Source organism: Chiloscyllium punctatum, chromosome 39 (assembly GCF_047496795.1).
Source record: "Chiloscyllium punctatum isolate Juve2018m chromosome 39, sChiPun1.3, whole genome shotgun sequence".
NCBI lineage: Eukaryota > Metazoa > Chordata > Chondrichthyes > Orectolobiformes > Hemiscylliidae > Chiloscyllium > Chiloscyllium punctatum.
Genome location: NC_092777.1, coordinates 9,004,215 through 9,025,610, shown reverse-complemented (window position 1 = coordinate 9,025,610; position 21,396 = coordinate 9,004,215). Strand labels below are relative to the sequence as shown.

Sequence of the window (21,396 nt, the reverse complement as noted above, 5' to 3'; positions counted from 1 at the left end):
AGCACCAACTTTACCATTGAATTTAAAGCCATAACACTGAATGTTAAATATCGTTCTTAGAGCTAAAGGGATCAGAGAGAATGGGGAGGAAGGCACTGAGTTGGACGATCAGCCACAATCAGGTTAAATGGTGGACCAGGCTCAAAGGGACCTCCTCCCAATTATATTTTCTATGTTTCCTTGTGTAAGAAACAAATTGAATGAATTGTGGCCATAAATTACAGAATATAATTTCAAAGATTTTATAAAGTGTATGTAATAACACAGCAGCAGGCAGTGAGACATTTTTGGATGGAATTAGGAAACAGAATAGGATTTAAAGTTGTACTGGGAACTATGTTTGAACACTTTGTGTATCAACTGTGAAGTGATAGATTGTATAAATACTAAGATTAAACAAGTACCTAGAAGAGGCAGAGTGGATGGTTTTAACTTTAAACCAGATTGGGACAAAGAGGTTAGTACATTTTAAAAAGATAATGAACAGTAATATGCACTAGAACCAACGAGGTGACGTTTCTACATTAGCCCAATGGTGCAGGAATATTTATCTGATCGGTGATCATTCGAGCTCACCATTGTATCTGAGAGCAAGAAATGCAAAACAGTCACTAAGATTTCCAGTAAGGCAAGGATGTAATGAGACAGATGATTGTTGGCAGTGGGTTGGGGTACTCAAGAAGAGTCTGATGTGATATGGACAGCAGTTTATGCTCTTAAGGGGCAAGAGTTCTACTTGCCAAAACAAAAAACAAAATCAGCCAAGGATGTTGTGGTTCTGTTTGCCGAGCTAGGAATTTGTGTTGCAGACGTTTCGTCCCCTGTCGAGGTGACATCCTCAGTGCTTGGGAGCCTCCTGTGAAGCGCTTCTGTGATCTTTCCTCCGGCATTTGCAGTGGTTTGAATCTGCCGCTTCCGGTTGTCAGTTCCAGCTGTCCGCTGCAGTGGCCGGTATATTGGGTCCAGGTTGATGTGCTTGTTGATTGAATCAGTGGATGAGTGAACAGCCAGGGAATTCCACTGATTCAATCAATAAGCACATCGACCTGGTCCTAATATTCCGGCCACTGCAGCGGACAGCTGGAACTGACAACCGGAAGTGGCAGATTCAAACCACTACAAATGCCGGAGGAAAGATCACAGAAGCGCTTCACAGGAGGCTCCCAAGCACTGAGGATGTCACCTAGACAGGGGACGAAATGTCTGCAACACAAATTCCCAGCTCGGTGAACAGAACCCCAACAATGAGCACCCAAGCCACAAATCTTCTCACAAACTTTGATCAGCCAAGGATTCTTAGAGATAAGAGACAACATAAACCAAAAAAAAAGCAAACATAAATTCAAACCATAACAAATCCTGGAGCATGGGAAAGATGCAATCAACAGCAAAGTGTGACAAAGGAGAGAGTTACAGCTACAAAGAAGAAATTTAAAGGGACATCAAAATCAATGGAAGCAACTGATTCAGGCTCTTCAGAATAAGAGCCTGATCAGGATTAGATTAGATTACTTCCAGTGTGGAAACAGGCCCTTCTGCCCAACAAGCCCACACTGACCCTCCGAAGAGCAACCCACCCAGACCCATTCCTCTACATTTACCCCTTCACCTAACACTATGGGCAACGTAGCATGGGCAATTCACCTATTTTTGGACTGTGGGAGGAAACCAGAGCACCTGGAGGAAACCCACGCAGACACAGGGAGTTGCCTGAGGCAGGAATTGAACCCGGGTCTCTGGCGCTGAGAGACAGCAGGGCTAACCACTGTGCCACCGTGCTGCCCACATGTCCCATTGAAACCTGACTGACAGTATTGGAAAACAGGGAATCGATGGAGATGCCAAATGATTACAGTAAGGGAAGAGGTCAGGTATTAAAAATCCCAGCAAATCTAGTGCTGAATCCAGGGGATAGGGTCATTAGAGAAATAGCAATGAAGAAAAAGGAATTAAGTAAAACAGTGACAAATGCTCGGAAGCTTGCAATCTTCCCAAATTCTCCCAAGTCAGGACAGTTCCTTTCGATTGGAAAATTGTGCATGTCAGCCACCTATGGTTTAACAAAGGAGAGAGGGGAAACAGAAAATCATGAATAGCTTACTTTTCATCTACAGTCAGGAAATTACTAGAGACTGTAATGAGAGGATGACTGAAAGTTAACAGACAATTTGACCCAAGTTTTCAAAGTATTAATCAGAATAATTAAAGGCGAATAGAAATAAATTCTTCTTTCTGGTTGGGGGAGGTCTATGGCTAGGGACAGAGTCTAAAAATTAGAGACAGAACTTTCATAAGTGAAATGTGGAAACTCTTCCATAAAGGCCAAGAGAAGATCAGAACTGAGATGTTCGAATGAGAAAAGCATGTCGTGTGAAACATGGTCAATTGCAAAGGTCTTGATGGGGTAAATGTTGGAAGTAGTCACAGGAAAGTTTCACTCAAGGGCAGGTGATATCACCCCTCGGTTTGGGAAACGTTAAAGCCAGGATATTGACCTAATCATCCACCATAATTCCATGGATGGCGACAGCCTCGTTCACAAGCAAACAGACCTTCCAGATGGTTAGATAGAGCTGACACAGGGGGAGAGTGCAAAACAGTAAGCTTAGGGAGGGAGCGGGGAGTTTGCCAGGAGGACAAGATCAGCACAGAACTGGAACAGTGAGCAGTGAGGGAGACTACAGTGGGATCAGAAACTGAGGGCACTGCCCAAGAGGAGGCAGCGCAGAGTGCTTCAGTGGCCGCTGGAAGAATAACACAAGAATAGCAGAAAGGAGCTGGGGCCTTATCCAACAATGGAGTCAAGATCTGGGATGACACCAATAAAGCAGGAAGGTCCAGCAATGCATAAGGACCACAAGAGGGATTTGAGGTGGCACAGAATTGAAGAAGCAAAAGACGACAGAATGCATGACGACAGGAGAGATGGATCTCGGAGGGAGGGTGAGACAGAGAGTGAAAGAGAGAGTAAACTTGACAAAAATCTGGAAATAGGAAAATGAATTCTGATCATCAGACTGTGCAGAGGCAGAGACGGGGATCGTGAAGGCAGAGAGGGGCTCCCAAGTAATTTCACCATGGTCCTGCTTCCCCTCCTCACCTCGTCTTCATTCTGCAGTGAGTCAGACTGGGCGAGACGCATCAGACAATCATACACAGGGTTAACCAGGGCCATCATGGGCATGTTATTCACCTGAAACACACAACAGGAGTGAGAACCCAGGCGCACAGGATATCTGCCCTCCACTCTGCATTTATATAGCATCACTCATCATAGTGCTTCACAGAAGAACAACATTCAAAATAAGAGACCAGCAAACACCAGGACAATGGTCAGACGATGAATTCAGGCTGAGGATCCAAGCTGTGCCCTTACCTCTACTTCAGACTCTGAATTCCCAACATTCCTGCACTGTCAGAGCCCAGCACCCAGGGGCCGGACCAGGTTATGTCAAAGAGAAAACTTGGTTATGGGAGCATCACTGGATTTCAAAAGCTGGTCAATACGATCAACTCCAGCTCACCTTCAGTCTGAGAAACACATTAAAATTCATCCAGCAACATGTCAGCTCCGTCAATAACAGCAGCAGCCTGACATTAAGCAGGAACATTTACTGAGGGTGGGGAGTGACAGAGCTTACCCTGGGGTGGGGGGGTCAGAGGGTGACAGAGATTACCTGGAGACTGGGGAGATGACTTTAACTTTCCCAATATTGATTGGATTCTCCTTCGAGCAGATGGTTTGGAAGGAGCTGTTTTTGTAAGGTGTGTTCAGGAGGGTTTCCTAACTCAGTATGTTGACAGGCCGACGAGGGGAGAGGCCATTTTGGATTTGGTGCTCGGCAATGAGCCGGGGCAGGTGTCAGATCTTGTGGTAGGAGAGCATTTTGGTGATAGTGACCACGACTGCCTCACATTCTACATAGGTAAAAACAATGACTGCAGATGCTGGAAACCAGACTCTGGATTAGTGGTGCTGGAAGTGCATGCTCCTCTGATGCTGCCTGAACTGCTGTGCTCTTCCAGCACCACTAATCCAGAGTCTGGTTTCCAGCATCTGCAGTCATTGTTTTTACCTATGTAGAATGTGAGGCAGTCGTGGTCACTATCACCAAAATGTTCTCCTACCGCAAGATCTAACACTTGCACTGGCTCATTGCCGAGCACCAAATCCAAAATGGCCTCTCCCCTCGTCGGCCTGTCAACGTACTGAGTGGTGCTGGAAGAGCATGCTCCTCGGATGCTGCCTGAACTGCTGTGCTCTTCCAGCACCACTAATCAAGATTCACATTCTACAAAGCTATGGAGAAGGAGGCACAATGGGAGAATATTTAATTGGGGAAAAGGAAACTATGATGCTATCAGACGTGAGTTGGAAAGCATGGACTGGGAGCAATTGTTCCATGGAAAGGGCACTAAAGACATGTGGAGACTGTTTAAGGGACAGTTGTTGCGAGTGATGCACAAATGTGTTCCTCTGAGACAGGCAAGAAGGGGTAAGATAAAGGAACCTTGGATGACGAGAGCGGAGGAGCTTCTCGTCAAAAGAAAAAAGGCAGCTTACGTAAGGTGGGGGAAGCAAGGGTCTTGCTCAGCTCTAGAGGATTACAGGCAGGTGAGGAAGGAGCTCAAAAATGGTCTGAGGAGAGCCAGGAGGGGGCACGAGAAAGGCTTGGCAGGAAGGATTAGGGAGAATCCAAAGGCATTTTACACTTACGTGAGGAATAAGAGAATGATCAAAGAAAGAGTAGGGCCGATCAGGGATAGCATAGGGAACTTGTGGATAGAGTCTGAGGAGGTAGGGGAATCCCTAAGTGAGTTTTTTGCTTCTGTCTTTACTAAAGAAAAGAACCTTGTAGTGAATGAAACCATTGAGGAGCAGGTAAGTGTGCTTGAACGGATAGAGATTGAGGAAGCTGATGTGCTGAAAATTTTGACAAACATTAAGATTGACAAGTCGCCAGGGCCAGACCAGATTTGTCCTCGGCTGCTTTGGGAAGTGAGAAATGTGATTGCTTCACCACTTGCGAAGATCTTTGCATCCTCGCTCTCCTCCGGAGTCGTACCTGAGGATTGGAGAGAGGCAAATGTAATTCCTCTCTTCAAGAAAGGAAATAGGGAAATCCCCGGCAATTACAGACCAGTCAGTCTCACATCTGTCGTCTGCAAGGTGTTCGAAAGGATTCTGAGGGATAGGATTTATGACCATCTGGAAGAGCATGGCTTGATTAAATGCAGTCAACACGGCTTTGTGAGGGGCAAGTCATGCCTCACAAATCTTATTGAGTTATTTGAGGATGTTACTAGACAAGTTGATGAGGGTCAAGCAGTGGATGTGGTGTATATGGACTTCAGCAAGGCATTTGATAAAGTTCCCCATGGTAGGCTCGTTCAGAAGGTCAGGAGGAATGGGATACAGGGAAATTTAGCTGTCCGGATACAGAATTGGCTGGTTGACAGAAGACAGTGAGTGGTAGTGGAAGGAGAGTATTCTGCCTGGAAGTCAGTGGTGAGTGGTGTTCCACAGGGCTCTGTTCTTGGGTGTCTACTCTTTGTAATTTTTATTAATGACTTGGATGAGGAGATTGAAGGATGGATCAGCAAGTTTGCAGACGACACAAAGGTTGGAGGTGTCATTGACAGTATAGAGGCCTGTTGTAGGCTGCAGCATGACATTGACAGGATGCAGAGATGGGCTGAGAGGTGGCAGATGGAGTTCAACCTGGATAAATGCGAGGTGCTGCATTTTGGAAGGCCGAAATTGAAAGTTGAGTACAGGATTAAAGACAGGATTCCAGGCAGTGTGGAGAAACAGCGGGATCTTGGTGTGCAGGTACATAGATCCCTTAAAATTGCCACCCAGGTGGACAGGGTTGTTAAGAAAGCATATGGTGTTTTGGCTTTCATTAACAGGGGGATTGAGTTTAAGAGCCGTGAGATCTTGGTGCAGCTCTATAAAACTTTGGTTAGATCGCACTTGGAATACTGTGTCCAGTTCTGGTCACCCTATTATAGGAAAGATGTGGATGGTTTGGAGAGGGTTCAGAGGAGGTTTACCAGGATGCTGCCTGGAATGGAGGGCTTATCCTACGAAGACAGGTTGACTGAGCTCAGACCTTTTTCATTGGAGGAAAGGAGGAGGAGAGGGGACCTAATTGAGGTATACAAGGTAATGAAAGGCATAGATAGAGTCGATAGCCAGAGAGTATTTCCCAGGGCAGAAATTGTTAACACGAGGGGTCATAGTTTTAAACTGTTTGGCAGAAAATATATAGGGGATGTCAGAGGTGGGTTCTTTACGCAGAGAGTTGCGAGAGCATGGAATGCGTTGCCAGCAGCAGTTGTGGAAGTGAGGTGATTGGGGACATTTAAGAGACTGCTGGACATGCATATGGTCACAGAAATTTGAGGGTTCGTAGATTAGGTTTACCTTACATGAGGATCAATGGTCGGCACAACATCGTGGGCTGAAGGGCCTGTTCTGTGCTGTACTGTTCTATGTTCTATGATAGGGATTACTCTGAGGGTCAGGGTGTGAAAGAGGTTATCCTGAGGGTGGGGGAATAATAGATTACCCTGAGAGTGGGGCAGAATAACAGAGATTACTCTAGGACTGGGGGTTGGGAGCACTGACAGAGATTAACCTGAGGGTGGGGGAGTGGGGGGGATTGACAGAGATTATCCTGAGGGTGGGGGAGTGGGGGGGATTGACAGAGATTATCCTGAGCAGGTGGTTAGTGGCAGTGATTATCCTGAGGGCAGGGGATGTGGTGACAGACACACTATGTTACTGAGAGCTTGAATCTGGAGCTGCAGGTTTGCAGAGAGTGTCCCCATTGCTGCTCGGAGGTTCCCTAGTCCCAGCCCAACTGCCCAGTGGGCTACTCACCTTCAGATAGTCAAAAATGTTGCAGATGAAGGTAACCAGGCAGACCCAGTCATTCACTGAACGCTCCCGGAGTTGTTCCTTTACCAGGAATTCCTGCTGCAGTCGGATTAAGATGTAACGTCGGAAGTTGCTGTTCCCACTCTGTTTGTTCTCAGCCTAGAAACAAGAAAGACCATTCAGAACCAGGGCCCAAGACTGGGCTCCTAGTTGGATCACGGAACTTCGCTCTGCCCTGGCCCTGGCCTCTCCTAGAGCCTGATTGGAGCTGAGAGAGTGTGTGTGTGTGTGTGTGTGTGTATGCGAACATCAGTGTGTGCATGTGTCTGTGTGATTGCATATGTGCATGCAAGTGTCTGTGAATGTCTGCCTGTCTCCCTGTATGTGTATGTGTCTCTGTCTCGATGACTGTATGTTTACCTCCCCTGAGTGTGTCTATGAGTGTGTCTTTGTCTCACTGAGTGTACATCTGTATCTGCCTCCATGTGATTGTGTGTCTGTGTGCGTGTGCAAGAATGGGTGAGTTGGGGTGGGGTGGGGGGAAGGTGGCACAATATCACAGGAAACTGACAGCATGTTGCCCAGACACTGCACATTTCACTTCTATTCACCTTCAGCTGGTATCACATCAAGCTCCAGGAACTGGACAAAAATAAGATTCAAAATTCCTGGTGGCCGAGCCAAGGGTTGATGAGACCATGTGGCCAACTCTCCATCTCTGAACCAAATTCAACTCCCAGATCTCCTCTACCTATTATCAGAACCTTAAAACCAGCAGGTAATGTGGATAGCTTAAAGAATTGAGCAAACTGCAGTAGGATTTAGAAAAGGCTGAGGAAGCATGTGGAAGGAAACCTGAATGAATTAAATCACAACTGATCATAGTGTCACTGAGTGAGATCTGATACTAAAATAGAGCAACGCAAAATACAAGATGATATGGTGGAAATATTTCATATTCTGAAAGGATAGGAGGGTGGATAGAAGAAATGAAGTGTCTGGAACAAGGGACCAGAGAACAGCAGTAATACCCTCACAGATGGAGAGAAGGGCAGAGAGAGAGACAGACTACAAGCGTGTGACAGATATTTGTGTATTCACTTGTGGAATGTGGGCATTCCTGGCTGGGCCAATATTTATTACTCGCCCTTAGTTGCCCTTGAGAAGGTGGTGGTGAGCTTTCTTCTTGAACCGCTGCAGTCCATGTGCTGTAGGTAAACCCACAATGTCGTTAAGGAGGGAATTCCAGGATTTGACCGACAGACAGCAAAGGAACAGTGATATATTTCTACATCAGGATGGTGAATGGCTTGTGGGGGATATCTTGCTGGTGGTGATCATGGGTTTGGAAGGTGTTGTCTAGCAGTCTTGGTGAATTTCTGCAGTGCATCTTTTAGATGGTACACACTGCTGCTACTGAGTGTCAGTGGTGGAGGAGGTGAATGCTTGTGCATGGGGTGGTCTTGGGGGTTGTTTCAGCTGCACTCATCCAGCGAGAGAGTGGGTGCCGGTTGAACTGACACTGAGTGTTAATAATTATGGTGTAAACTACACTAGGTAGATGAAGAGAATGATGGAGTGTGTGACTGAGAGCTGGAACTCTCAGTGCTTCAGGACTTTAGGAATATTTTACAATCAATGAAGAGTGGGAATTGTCATAATGTAGGGAACAAATCAGGCAATGTTTTCACAGCAGGAACAGCTGAGGGGTTACCTTATAGACATTTATAAAATCATGAGGGCCACGGATAAGGTGAATAGCCAAGGGGATAGGTTTAAGGTGAGAAGGGAAAGATTTAAATAGGGACCTAAGGGGAAACTTTTTCACTTAGAGGGTGGTACGTGTGTGGAATGAGCTGCCAGAGGAAGTGGTGGAGGCTGGTACAATTACAACATTTAAAAGGCATCTGGATGGGTAGATGAATAGGAAGGGTTAAGAGGGATATGGCCAAATGCTGGTAAATGGGACCAGATCAGTTTAGGATATCCGGTCAGTGCCAACAAGCTGGACTGAAGGGTCTGATGAAGGGTTCTTGCCCGATACATCAATTCTCCTCGGAAGCTGCCTGACCTGCTTTGCTTTTTCAGCATTCTCAACTCTGATCTCCAGCATCTGCAGTCCTCAATTTCTCCTGAAGGGTCTATTTCCATGCTGTATGACTTGTAACTCTATAATAGCTTGTTTTAGAGATGGTTAACTAAGGGATAAAATACTGGCATGATACCAGTTCAAAGAAAAAGAGGCCGTGGAACTTTTGAATTCAACTGTGAGGCAGAGAATGATGAATGGATGTGGGAATGGGCTATGTAGAGATGATTTGAGCTAATGGTATGCTGGCCAAAAGTCAACATGGAATAGATGTGCCGAATGGCCCACTTTGGGATATTTCTTCCAGTGTGTCCTGAGTCAATTTGGGGTTAGGGTCTTTGGAAGTACCTTGCAGCAGGTGTGAGGTGAGGAAAGTCTCTCCCCACAGCTCTCTACCATACCTGCACTATGGTGTAGCAGATCCTGCCAGCCTCTTTACTGAACACCAGATCCTTCATAGACTGTTCAACTATCACTGAGGCCACTTTCTCCAGGTCAACCGAGGCAGGCTCTGTCAAACAACAATAGCAGAAACATTTAGTCCTCTTTCTGCATCTCCTCCACCCACATCCTCCTACAAAAACACTCTTCATTCAGACACTTGGAGACACACAAGGACAGCAAAGTCTGTTCACCCTGAACTGGGCTCATCCCAGTGAGAAACCCCTGGTGCAGCTCAGCTAATTCTTATTTACTTCAGTTTCAATGTAATCTAGGACAGAACCAAGACACTATGCCATCCTCCCCCATTCTCCCACTGGCAGCACTCTTCCCCATTTAGAGGCTGGGAGCAAGGGAGGTGGCAATGGAAATAAAGTGCGCTCACACTGAGGTGTGAGTTACTGGAAAATGCTGGTGCCTTCTTCCTTGGACACAGGCCCTTCACAATCTTGGATCCTGCGTACTGACTGGCCAAGTGTCTGAGGTTACTGGAAGACAGCAAACAGCCTGGCAACCTGCCCACACCAGCTTCTGGGAGAGACAGGAGGGTGACTACCGGATTCACAAGCATCCCTCTCATCTCACACACGTACCCTTCAGCGCAGTTTTCAGCAGCTGCTGTGTATCCGCATCAAATGATTGGATCTTGTAATCATCTTTTGCTACACTCTCCATGGTTGTTCCCTCAGGTCATGTGAGCAGACACTTGAGAGACAAACTGGACAGAGAGACAAGAGGCTGGTCAGTGACAAACAAACAAACAAACAGTAAGTCTCACAGGACGTCAGGAGACACAGAAACAAACATTCACACCCACTACTCCGATTGCCTGAGCTCGACATCATGATGGTCATTAACACTGGGAATAGCACACAATCCAAAATCATTGTTCCCATCAAACACTTTTGGGACAGGGCAGCATGGGGTTAGATACAGCGTAAAGCTCCTTCTACACTGTACATAAAAACCAAAAGAACTGTGGATGTGGGCAATCTGAAACAAAAACAAAAATTGCTGGTAAATCTCAGCAGGTCTGGCAGCATCTATGGAGAGAAATCAAAGGTAATGTTTCGAATCCAGTGACCCTTTCTCAGCACTAATGGCAGCTCAGAAAAGGATGGTTTTTATACAGAAGATAGGATGGGGCAAGGGGGGAGTGGGGGGGGGTGTGGAGTAAACAAAAGGGGAGATACAGCCCAAAGAGAGAGAAAATCAGTTGGACAGAGGAATGGATAAAGACCAGCCAAGGAGAATAAATAGCTGATAATAGGGAGTTTTAGTAGCTGACAATGTGCAGTATGTGGCAGCAGCCTGTGTAATGACAAGGCTTGGTGTGTAGGGGTGGCTGAAAGCATGGGACAGATGCTCAACCCTGAAAATCAGTGAACTCCATCTACTCTTTTTAAACAGAAAATAAAGCTCCCTCAACCCTGTCCCCATCAAACACTCCCAGGACAGGGTCAACATGGGGTTGGATATAGAGTAAAGCTCTCTCTGTGCTGTGCTACTTTAGAAAAAAAGCCTTCAGTATGACGCACCTCTTCTGGGCCATGTTTGATGAGTGAGTGGATTCAGTATACTGAGCAGAGCTGTGCCAGTGACCTGTGCCCTTGAAAGCTGGCTCTGTGGCTGAGTGTTGCACCATCTCTTGGTTGAATCAGAGTGGGCACTGGTCCCAAATGAAGGCCCATAGCCAACCACTGAAGGCACTCTTGGAGGACCACTCTTGTCAATTCCATCTTCCATTGATACCAGAAACCTTCTAACAGCTCAGTGAAACTACCACTCTTCCCAGATTAACTCATAGGAAACACACTGCGGAGCCACTGGTAAGAAGCTTTACAAAGTCTGATCCTGGTCTGATAATAAAGCAACACAAGGGGGAGCAGCAGGACAGGGAGTAGGAGGTCTCCAGGTGGAGCAGATCATAATCCCCAGAGATAATGCAGTACACAAAAGGAGGCATAAAAACCACAGCCCGAAGAGACAGCCTGGGGATGAAAAGTTAAACCAGTCTGTGTTCTCTCAGAAGCTGAAGTGTCTGCTGGATATTTAGGATACAAAACTCGTCTTTGTTTGAATATTTTCTCAATTAGTTTAAGCAATGGGGGTCTCTCAGGCCTGGCCAGAATTTCTCACCCACTGCTGAGCTCTCCTGAGGAGGAGCTGATCGTGCATCTTGGTCTGGGGCTGGAGGCATGCCTGCACTCAAGTCCATGAAGATGATACATTTCCTTCTTTAAAGGCATTAACAGATCAATTTAGCAGGTTCATGGGCACACTGACCAACTTGTCCATATCCCAGCCCTCTGCCTCAGTACTGTCCCTCTGATAGGAGGGGAGGCCCAGTGGGTTATTGCTAGACTATTACATCCAGAGACCCAGGGGACATGGGGACATGGTTCCAATCCACCATGGCAGCTGGTGGAATTTAAATTCAATAAAAGTCTGGAATGAAGAGTCTAATGATCATGAAACCACTGTCGACTGTTTGAAAAATCCACCCAATTCACTAATGTCCTTTAGGGAAGGAAACTGCCATTCCTACATGGTCTGGCCTACATGAAACTCCGGACACACAACAGGGTGATTGACTCTTAACTGCCCTCTGAGCAAAAAGGGATCAGCAATGTCCACATCCTATAAATGAATATTAAAAAAGAACTTCCCTCAGTCCTGACCCTCCAACAATGCAGCACTCCCTCAGTATTGATAATGCAGCACCACCTCAGAACTGACCTTCCAACAGTGCAGCGCTCCCTCAGCACTGACCCTCCGACAGTGCAGCACTCCCTCAGTACTGACCCTCCGACAGTGCAGCACTCCCTCAGTACTGACCCTCCGACAGTGCAGCACTCCCTCAGTACTGACCCTCCGACAGTGCAGCACTCCCTCAGTACTGACCCTCCGACAGTGCAGCACTCCCTCAGTACTGACCCTCCGACAGTGCAGCACTCCCTCAGTACTGACCCTCCGACAGTGCAGCACTCCCTCAGTACTGACCCTCCGACAGTATCGGACTCTCTCAATACTGACCCTCCGATAGTGCAGCACTCCCTCAGTATTGACCCTCTGATAGTGCGGCGCTCCTTCAATTCTGACCCTGTGACAGTGCAATAATCCTTTTAGAGTGATCTTATCCAACTCCCTGTCGCTCCTATCCCCAGTGTTACCCAATCCAGCTTGTGTGTAGCAATCCCGTGAATGTGCCCACTCTGTGATGGCCCGTCCCCTTAGTATTCTATTGAACTATGGGACATTCTGTGACAGGACTCGTTTCGAAATCACAGCCACATCCCACAGCATGACTCTGTAATGTGCCAGCTCAGCACTGGGCTGCCCAGTGAACTAATACCAGGAGGATCAAAAAGCTAGACATTCTTTGTCAACTGTGGTCTGACAGTTTAATTCTTCTGTTCCCATTCAATGGAGCTGGACAAAGAGTAAACATAGGCAATATGTCATTCAGATTAACAAGCACAAATGGAATCACAAAGTGCCATGATCATCATTAGACTCTTATTTCCAGATGTTTGCTGCTGGCTGCTCCTGGGATGTGGCCTCCTCAGATTTTGGCATCCTTCCCATTACTTTGACCAATCCAAGATCCAAACCAGCTAGACCCTCCGGTCAGTGCAGCCGAGACAATTACAGCAAATCAAGTTGGATCCCACACCCACCAAGATTCACCTGGAGCTCAGCAGCTTTTACTCCCAGTTCCCAGTCACAAGGTCATGGGTTCAAGACCCTCTCTGGAGACTTGAGCAGAGGATCTGATTGAGTGAAGTCATCCTGGAGTGCCGCACTGTTAGAGATCAGTGCTGAGGGAGTGCTGCACTGTCAGTGGGTCAGTACTGAGGGAGTGCCGCTCTGTCGGAGGGTCAGTGCTGAGGGAGTGTCGCATTGTCGGGAGGGTCAGTGCTGAGGGAGTGTCGCATTGTCGGGATGGTCAGTACTGAGGGAGTGCCGCTCTGTCGGGAGGGTCAGTGTTGAGGGAGTGTCGCATTCTCGGAGGGTCAGTGCTGAGGGAGTGCCGCTCTGTCGGAGGGTCAGTGCTGAGGGAGTGTCGCATTGTCGGGAGGGTCAGTGCTGAGGGAGTGTCGCATTGTCGGGAGGGTCAGTGCTGAGGGAGTGTCGCATTCTCGGAGGGTCAGTGCTGAGGGAGTGTCGCATTGTCGGAGGGTCAGTGCTGAGGGAGTGCCACACTGTCAGAGGGTCAGTACTGAGGGAGTGCCGCTCTATCGGAGGGTCAGTGCTGAGGGAGTGCCACACTGTCAGAGGGTCAGTGTTGAGGGAGTGCCGCATTGTCGGAGGGTCAGTGCTGAGGGAGTGCTGCACTGTCAGTGGGTCAGTACTGAGGGAGTGCCGCATTGTCGGAGGGTCAGTGCTGAGGGAGTGCCACACTGTCAGAGGGTCAGTACTGAGGGAGTGCCGCATTGTCGGAGGGTCAGTGCTGAGGGAGTGCTGCACTGTCAGTGGGTCAGTACTGAGGGAGTGCCGCTCTGTCAGAGGGTCAGTACTGAGGGAGTGCCGCATTGTCGGAGGGTCAGTGCTGAGGGAGTGCCGCATTCTCGGAGGGTCAGTGCTGAGGGAGTGTCGCATTGTCGGAGGGTCAGTGCTGAGGGAGTGCCACACTGTCAGAAGGTCAGTACTGAGGGAGAGCCGCACTGCCAGAGGGTCAGTACTGAGGGAGTGACTTCTGCACTATCAGAGGGTCAGTTCTGAGGGAGTGCTGCATCGTCGGAGGGTTAGCACTGACAGAGTGCTGCACTGTCAGTGGGAGAGCATTAATGGAGTGCCCTACTGTCGGACGGTCAGTACTGAGGGAGTACTGCATTGTCAGAGGGTCAGGACTGAAGAAGTGCTACACAGTGCAGCATTATGTTCTCAAACTAATAGGTCTGTGGATTGGGAACAGTGATGCTCCTCCAATTGAATGGTGGGATGCTCTTCACATGGCCAGTGTGGAATCGATAAGCAGAATGGCCTGCTTCCACACTGTAGGGCTTCTATGATTCTTAAATATACAGTACTTTCAGAAAAGGTGGGAGGAAGTAAGGACCGCAGATGCTAGAGATCAGAATCGAGAGTGTGGTGCTGGAAAAGCACAGCAGGTCAGACAGCATCCGAGGAGCAGGAGAATCGATGTTTCGGGCATTATCCGTTCATCTGGAAGGGCTTATGCCCGAAACGTCAATTCTCCTTCTCCTCGGATGCTGCCTGACCTGCTGTGCTTTTCCAGTGCTACACTTTCAGAAAAGGTGGTTCTATGGAAAATAAAGAACATGAAAGCATGGGAAGGGTTAAAGCATGAAGACCACTGGCAATCTGTGGTCTGTGGAAGGCAGGATGGGATAACCATAGTGGAACATTCTTACACCAATTAGCAGAGTAAGGTTAAGGATGAAAGGTCACTATGGCGAGATGACATAACACAAGTAATAAAACCAGTTTCTCTGTTAAATGTAATTATGACAGGATTGGGACCATAAATATTTGGGACATGACATTAAAATATCTAATTAATAGTTAGTAGAGTCGGCTTGAGACAGGGGACTAACGTAATAGATGGAATAGCTAAATATCTACCTTGACAGGTTAGTCTGGAATGGAAGATCACTGTAGCAGAGTTAGTAATAAATATCTAATCATGATATTAGAATAACATTAAGTAGAATGTACAACTAAAGAGATAATGGGAACTAACATCGCTGGTTTATTGTGTAGCTAGAGTGAGGTACATTGATTAATATAGTTGGACATGCTGATAAGCTAACAGTAACATGATAACAAAAGTATAAAAATCCACGGACCCTGAGGTTCGTGGACATTCGAGAATCTGCTTTCTCAGTGTCACGGTTTTTTGTTTGCAAATAAAAGGCCTACTTCTTAAATAACTGTCTGCGTCTCCTGGTGATTCTCTATATTTTCTCCACAACAGTTCATACACCAATACGGCCCTCGCTAGTGTCCCCCAATATCTGAGAATCTGGACACAACCCTGGTGTGAGCATGAGTGAGTTGAAGTGAGAAAGTGAGTTTAGGAGTGTTTGTGTGTGAATAAGAGAGTGAGTGAGGTTACATGAGGATGTAAACTGCCTGTGAGGGATAAAGTTTTGTGAGAATTTGTCCTAGAATGTGCGAGAACCCGTGTGTTATTCTGCAGGAATCAGTGTGTGAAACGTGAGAGTTAAACATAAACGTAGCACATTTACTGCATAGTAGATTGTCATTTGGCCTGTTCTGTCTGTACTGGTCAACATAATCCAGTCTAATTACACTTCCCAGTTTTTGGTCTACAGCCCTGTATATTTCAGCATTTCAAATTGTGTATGAAGCGAGAGGAACAGTGAGAGTGTTTGTACTGGGTTTATAGTGAGTGAGGTGCTTGAGGTGAATAAGGAAAGTGAGTTTGTAGCAAGTCCATTAACAATGTGTTTATAGTGAGTGTATTTGGAGTGAGTCTGCTTGGAGTGTGAGGAGGAGGAAGGTGTTTGGAGTGAGTATGAGGAGGAGTGTGTGGCTGAGTATGTTTGGGTTCAGTGTGAGGGGTGTTTTTGGGGTGAGTGTTTGGACAGTGTGTGTGTTTTAAATGAGTGTGGGGGGTGTTTGTATGGAGAGAGTGTGAGGAGGAATATGTTTGGAATGTATGACTGAATCACAGAATCCCCACAACGTGGGGACAGGCCCTTCAGCCCAACAAGTCCACACTGACCCTCCAAAGAGTAACCCACCCAGAAACCTTCCTCTACCCTATTATCCTATGTTTACCCCTGACAAATGCCCCTAACCTACATATCCCTGAACACTATGGGCAATTTAGCATGGTCAATTCAGCATGGTCAATTCAACTAACCTGCATAACTTTGGATTGTGGGAAGAAACCAGAGCACCCGGAGGAAACCCAAGCAGACACAGGGAGAATGTGCGAACTTCATACATACATCCGAGGCTGGAATTGAAGGAGAAAAGTGTTTGGAGTGAATATGAGGACAAGTGTGAGGGTGCATGTGTTTGGGTCCAGTGTGAGGAGGAGCGTAATAGGACTGAGAGTAGTGTGTATTAAATGAGTGTGAGGGACAATGTGTATGGAGTTAGTGTGTGTGACGTGAGTGAGAAGGAATGTGTTTCAAGTATGTTTGAGTTCAGTGTGAGGAGTAGTGTGTTTGGGGTGAGTATAAGGAGCAGTGAGAGGATGGGTGTGATTGGAATGAGAGTAAGTGTGATTGGAGTGAGGGTGAGTATGAGTGTGATTGGGGAAAGTGAGTGTTATGAGAGCGAGGGTGAGTGTGATTGGGGAGGGCGAGTGTGATTAGAGTGAGGGTGACTGGAGTGAGGGCGAGTGTGATTGGAGTGAGGGTGATTGGAGTGAGGGTGAGTGTGATTAGAGTGAGGATGATTGGAGTGAGGGTGAGTGTTAATGGAGTGAGTGTGATTGGAGTGAGGGGGAGTGTTAATGGAGTGAGGGTGATTGGAGTGAGGGTAATTGGAGGGAGGGGGAGTGTTAATGGAGTGAGTGTGATTGGAGTGAATGTTAATGGAGTGAGTGTGATTGGAGTGAGGGGAAGTGTTAATGGAGTGAGTGTGATTGGAGTGAATGTTAATGGAGTGAGGGTGATTGGAGTGAGGGGGAGCGTTAATGGAGTGAGGGGAGTGTTAATGGAGTGAGGGGGAGTGTTAATGGAGTGAGGGTGATTGGAGTGAGGGTGATTGGAGGGAGGGGGAGTGTTAACGGAGTGAGTGTGATTGGAGTGAATGTTAATGGAGTGAGGGTGATTGGAGTGAGGGTGAGTGTGAATGGAGTGAGGGTGATTGGAGTGAGGGTGAGTGTGAATGGAGTGAGTGTGATTGGAGTGAAGGTGAGTGTGAATGGAGTGAGGGTGAGTGTGATTGGAGTGAGGGTGATTGGAGTGTGGGTGTGTGTGATTAGAGTGAGGGTGAATGTTAATGGAGTGAGGGTGAGTGTGATTACAGTGAGGGTGAGTGTGATTGGAGTGAGGGTGAGTGTTAATGGAGCGAGTGTTAATGGAGCGAGTGTTAATGGAGCGAGTGTGATTGGAGGGAGGGTGATTGGAGGGAGGGTGATTGGAGGGAGGGTGATTGGAGGGAGGGTGATTGGAGGGAGGGGGAGTGTTAATGGAGTGAGTGTGATTGGAGTGAATGTTAATGGAGTGAGGGTGATTGAGTGAGGGGGAGTGTTACTGGAATGAGGGGAGTGTTAATGGTGTAAGGGGAGTGTTAATGGAATAAGGGTGAGTGTGAATGGAGTGAAGGTGAGTGTGATTGGAGTGAGGGTGAGCGTTAATGGAGTGAGGGTGAGCGTTAATGGAGTGAGGGGGAGTGTTAATGGTGTGAGGGTGATTGGAGGGAGAGTGTTAATGGAGTGAGGGTGAATGTTAATGGAGGGTGAGTGTGATGAGTGAGGGTGAGTGTAATTGGAGTGAGGGTGATTGGGGTGAGGGTGAATGTTAATGGAGTGAGGGTGGGTGTGAATAGAGTGAGGGTGATTGGAGTGAGAGTGAGTGTTAATGGAGTGAGTGTGATTGGAGTGAGGGTGTGTTAATGGAGTGTGATTGGAGTGAGGGGGAGTGTTAATGGAGTGAGGGTGATTGGAGTGAGGGTGAGTGTTAATGGAGTGTGGTTGGAGTGAGGGTGAGTGTGATTGGAGTGAGGGTGAGTGTTAATGGAGTGAGTGTGATTGGAGTGAGGGTGAGCATTAATGGAGTGAGGTGATTGGAGTGAGGGTGTGTGTGATTAGAGTGAGGGTGAATGTTAATGGAGTGAGGGTGAGTGTGATTGGAGTGAGGGTGAGTGTGATTGGAGTGAGGGTGATTGGAGTGAGGGTGTGTGTGATTAGAGTGAGGGTGAATGTTAATGGAGTGAGGGTGAGTGTGATTAGAATGAGGGTGAGTGTGATTGGAGTGAGGGTGAGTGTTAATGGAGCGAGTGTTAATGGAGTGAGGGTGATTGGAGTGAGGGTGAGTGTTAATGGAGTGAGTGTGATTGGAATGAGGGGAGTGAGGGGAAGTGTTAATGGAGTGAGGGGATTGTTAATGGAGTGAGGGGAGTGTTAATGGAGTGAGGGGAGTGTTAATGGAATGAGGGGGAGTGTGATTGGAGTGAGGGTGATTGTGATTGGAGTGAGGGTGAGTGTGATTGGAGTGAGGGTGAGTGTGATTGGAGTGAGGGTGAATGTGATTGGAGTGAGGGTGAGTGTGATTGGAGTGAGGGTGAGTGTGATTGGAGTGAGGGTGACTTTTAATGGAGCGAGTGTTAATAGACTGAGGGTGATGGGAGTGAGGGTGAAGGGCGTGAGGGTGAAGGGAGTGAGGGTGTGTGTTAATGGAGTGAGTGTGATGGGAGTGAGGGTAATGGGAGTGAGGGTGAGTGTTAATGGACTGAGGGTGTTTGGAGTGAGGAGGAGTGTTAGTGGAGTGAGGGGGAATGTGTATAGAGTGAGGGGAGTGTTAATGGAATGAGGGGGAGTGTTAATGGAGTGAGGGTGATTGGAGGGAGAGTGTTAATGGAGTGAGGGTGAATATTAATGGAGTGAGGGTGAGTGTGATTAGTGAGGGTGATTGGGGTGAGGGTGATTGGAGTGAGGGTGATTGGAGTGAGGGTGAATGTTAATGGAGTGAGTGTGATTGGAGTGAGGGTGGGTGTGAAAAGAGTGAGGGTGAGTGTGATTGGAGTGAGGGTGAGTGTTAATGGAGTGAGGGTGATTGGAGTGAGGGTGAGTGTTAATGGAGTGAGGGTGATTGGAGTGAGGGTGTGTTAATGGAGTGTGATTGGAGTGAGGGTGAGTGTGATTGGAGTGAGGGTGAGTATGATTGGAGTGAGTGTGATTGGAGTGAGGGCGTATTAATGGACTGTGATTGGAGTGAGGGTGAGTGTGATTGTGATTGGAGTGAGGGTGAGTGTGATTGGAGTGAGGGTGAGTATGATTGGAGTGAGTGTGATTGGAGTGAGGGCGTATTAATGGACTGTGATTGGAGTGAGGGTGAGTGTGATTGTGATTGGAGTGAGGGTGAGTGTGATTGAAGTGAGGGTGATTAGAGTGAGGGTGAATGTTAATGGAGTGAAGGTGAGTGTGATTGGAGTGAGGGTGCGTGTGATTGGAGTGAGGGTGCGTGTGATTAGAGTGAGGGTGCGTGTGATTAGAGTGAGGGTGCGTGTGATTAGAGTGAGGGTGCATGTGATTAGAGTGAGGGTGCGTGTGATTAGACTGAAGGTGATTGGAGTGAGGGTGTGCTAATGGAGTGTGATTGGAGTGAGGGGGAGTGTTAATGGAGTGAGGGGGTGTGTTAATGAAGTGAGTGTTAATGGAGTGAGGGTGAATGTTAATGGAGTGAGGGTGAGTGTGATTGGAGTGAGGGTGAGTGTGATTGGAGTGAGGGTGAGTGTGATTGGAGTGAGGGTGAGTGTGATTGGAGTGAGGGTGTGTTAATGGAGTGTGATTGGAGTGAGGGGGAGTGTTAATGGAGTGAGGGTGATTGGAGTGAGGGTGAGTGTTAATGGAGTGTGGTTGGAGTGAGGGTGAGTGTGATTGGAGTGAGGGTGAGTGTTAATGGAGTGAGTGTGATTGGAGTGAGGGTGAGCATTAATGGAGTGAGGTGATTGGAGTGAGGGTGTGTGTGATTAGAGTGAGGGTGAATGTTAATGGAGTGAGGGTGAGTGTGATTGGAGTGAGGGTGAGTGTGATTGGAGTGAGGGTGATTGGAGTGAGGGTGTGTGTTAATGGAGCGAGTGTTAATGGAGTGAGGGTGATTGGAGTGAGGGTGAGTGTTAATGGAGTGAGTGTGATTGGAGTGAGGGTGAGCATTAATGGAGTGAGGTGATTGGAGTGAGGGTGTGTGTGATTAGAGTGAGGGTGAATGTTAATGGAGTGAGGGTGAGTGTGATTAGAATGAGGGTGAGTGTGATTGGAGTGAGGGTGAGTGTTAATGGAGCGAGTGTTAATGGAGTGAGGGTGATTGGAGTGAGGGTGAGTGTTAATGGAGTGAGTGTGATTGGAATGAGGGGAGTGAGGGGAAGTGTTAATGGAGTGAGGGGATTGTTAATGGAGTGAGGGGAGTGTTAATGGAGTGAGGGGAGTGTTAATGGAATGAGGGGGAGTGTGATTGGAGTGAGGGTGATTGTGATTGGAGTGAGGGTGAGTGTGATTGGAGTGAGGGTGAGTGTGATTGGAGTGAGGGTGAATGTGATTGGAGTGAGGGTGAGTGTGATTGGAGTGAGGGTGAGTGTGATTGGAGTGAGGGTGACTTTTAATGGAGCGAGTGTTAATAGACTGAGGGTGATGGGAGTGAGGGTGAAGGGCGTGAGGGTGAAGGGAGTGAGGGTGTGTGTTAATGGAGTGAGTGTGATGGGAGTGAGGGTAATGGGAGTGAGGGTGAGTGTTAATGGACTGAGGGTGTTTGGAGTGAGGAGGAGTGTTAGTGGAGTGAGGGGGAATGTGTATAGAGTGAGGGGAGTGTTAATGGAATGAGGGGGAGTGTTAATGGAGTGAGGGTGATTGGAGGGAGAGTGTTAATGGAGTGAGGGTGAATATTAATGGAGTGAGGGTGAGTGTGATTAGTGAGGGTGATTGGGGTGAGGGTGATTGGAGTGAGGGTGATTGGAGTGAGGGTGATTGGAGTGAGGGTGAATGTTAATGGAGTGAGTGTGATTGGAGTGAGGGTGGGTGTGAAAAGAGTGAGGGTGAGTGTGATTGGAGTGAGGGTGAGTGTTAATGGAGTGAGGGTGATTGGAGTGAGGGTGAGTGTTAATGGAGTGAGGGTGATTGGAGTGAGGGTGTGTTAATGGAGTGTGATTGGAGTGAGGGTGAGTGTGATTGGAGTGAGGGTGAGTATGATTGGAGTGAGTGTGATTGGAGTGAGGGCGTATTAATGGACTGTGATTGGAGTGAGGGTGAGTGTGATTGTGATTGGAGTGAGGGTGAGTGTGATTGGAGTGAGGGTGAGTATGATTGGAGTGAGTGTGA

At 47.6% G+C, this 21,396-nt stretch overlaps 1 protein-coding gene across 2 annotated transcripts in view; it reads right to left on the bottom strand.

The window, feature by feature from the left end:
- Nucleotides 1–21,396, bottom strand: part of LOC140463804 (MIF4G domain-containing protein B-like) — a 31,775-nt gene that overhangs the window by 1,630 nt on the left and 8,749 nt on the right. The window contains exons 2-6 of one of the 2 annotated variants that reach the window (XM_072558138.1): nucleotides 16,273–16,368; nucleotides 10,010–10,134; nucleotides 9,377–9,486; nucleotides 6,890–7,045; nucleotides 3,101–3,193 (exon numbers count right to left, since the gene is read on the bottom strand). In XM_072558138.1, the coding sequence (XP_072414239.1) occupies nucleotides 3,101–3,193; nucleotides 6,890–7,045; nucleotides 9,377–9,486; nucleotides 10,010–10,091 (441 nt within the window). In that variant the 5' untranslated portion in view covers nucleotides 10,092–10,134; nucleotides 16,273–16,368. The remainder of the gene's footprint in view (nucleotides 1–3,100; nucleotides 3,194–6,889; nucleotides 7,046–9,376; nucleotides 9,487–10,009; nucleotides 10,135–16,272; nucleotides 16,369–21,396) is intronic. The other variant, XM_072558137.1, reaches the window with a different exon arrangement.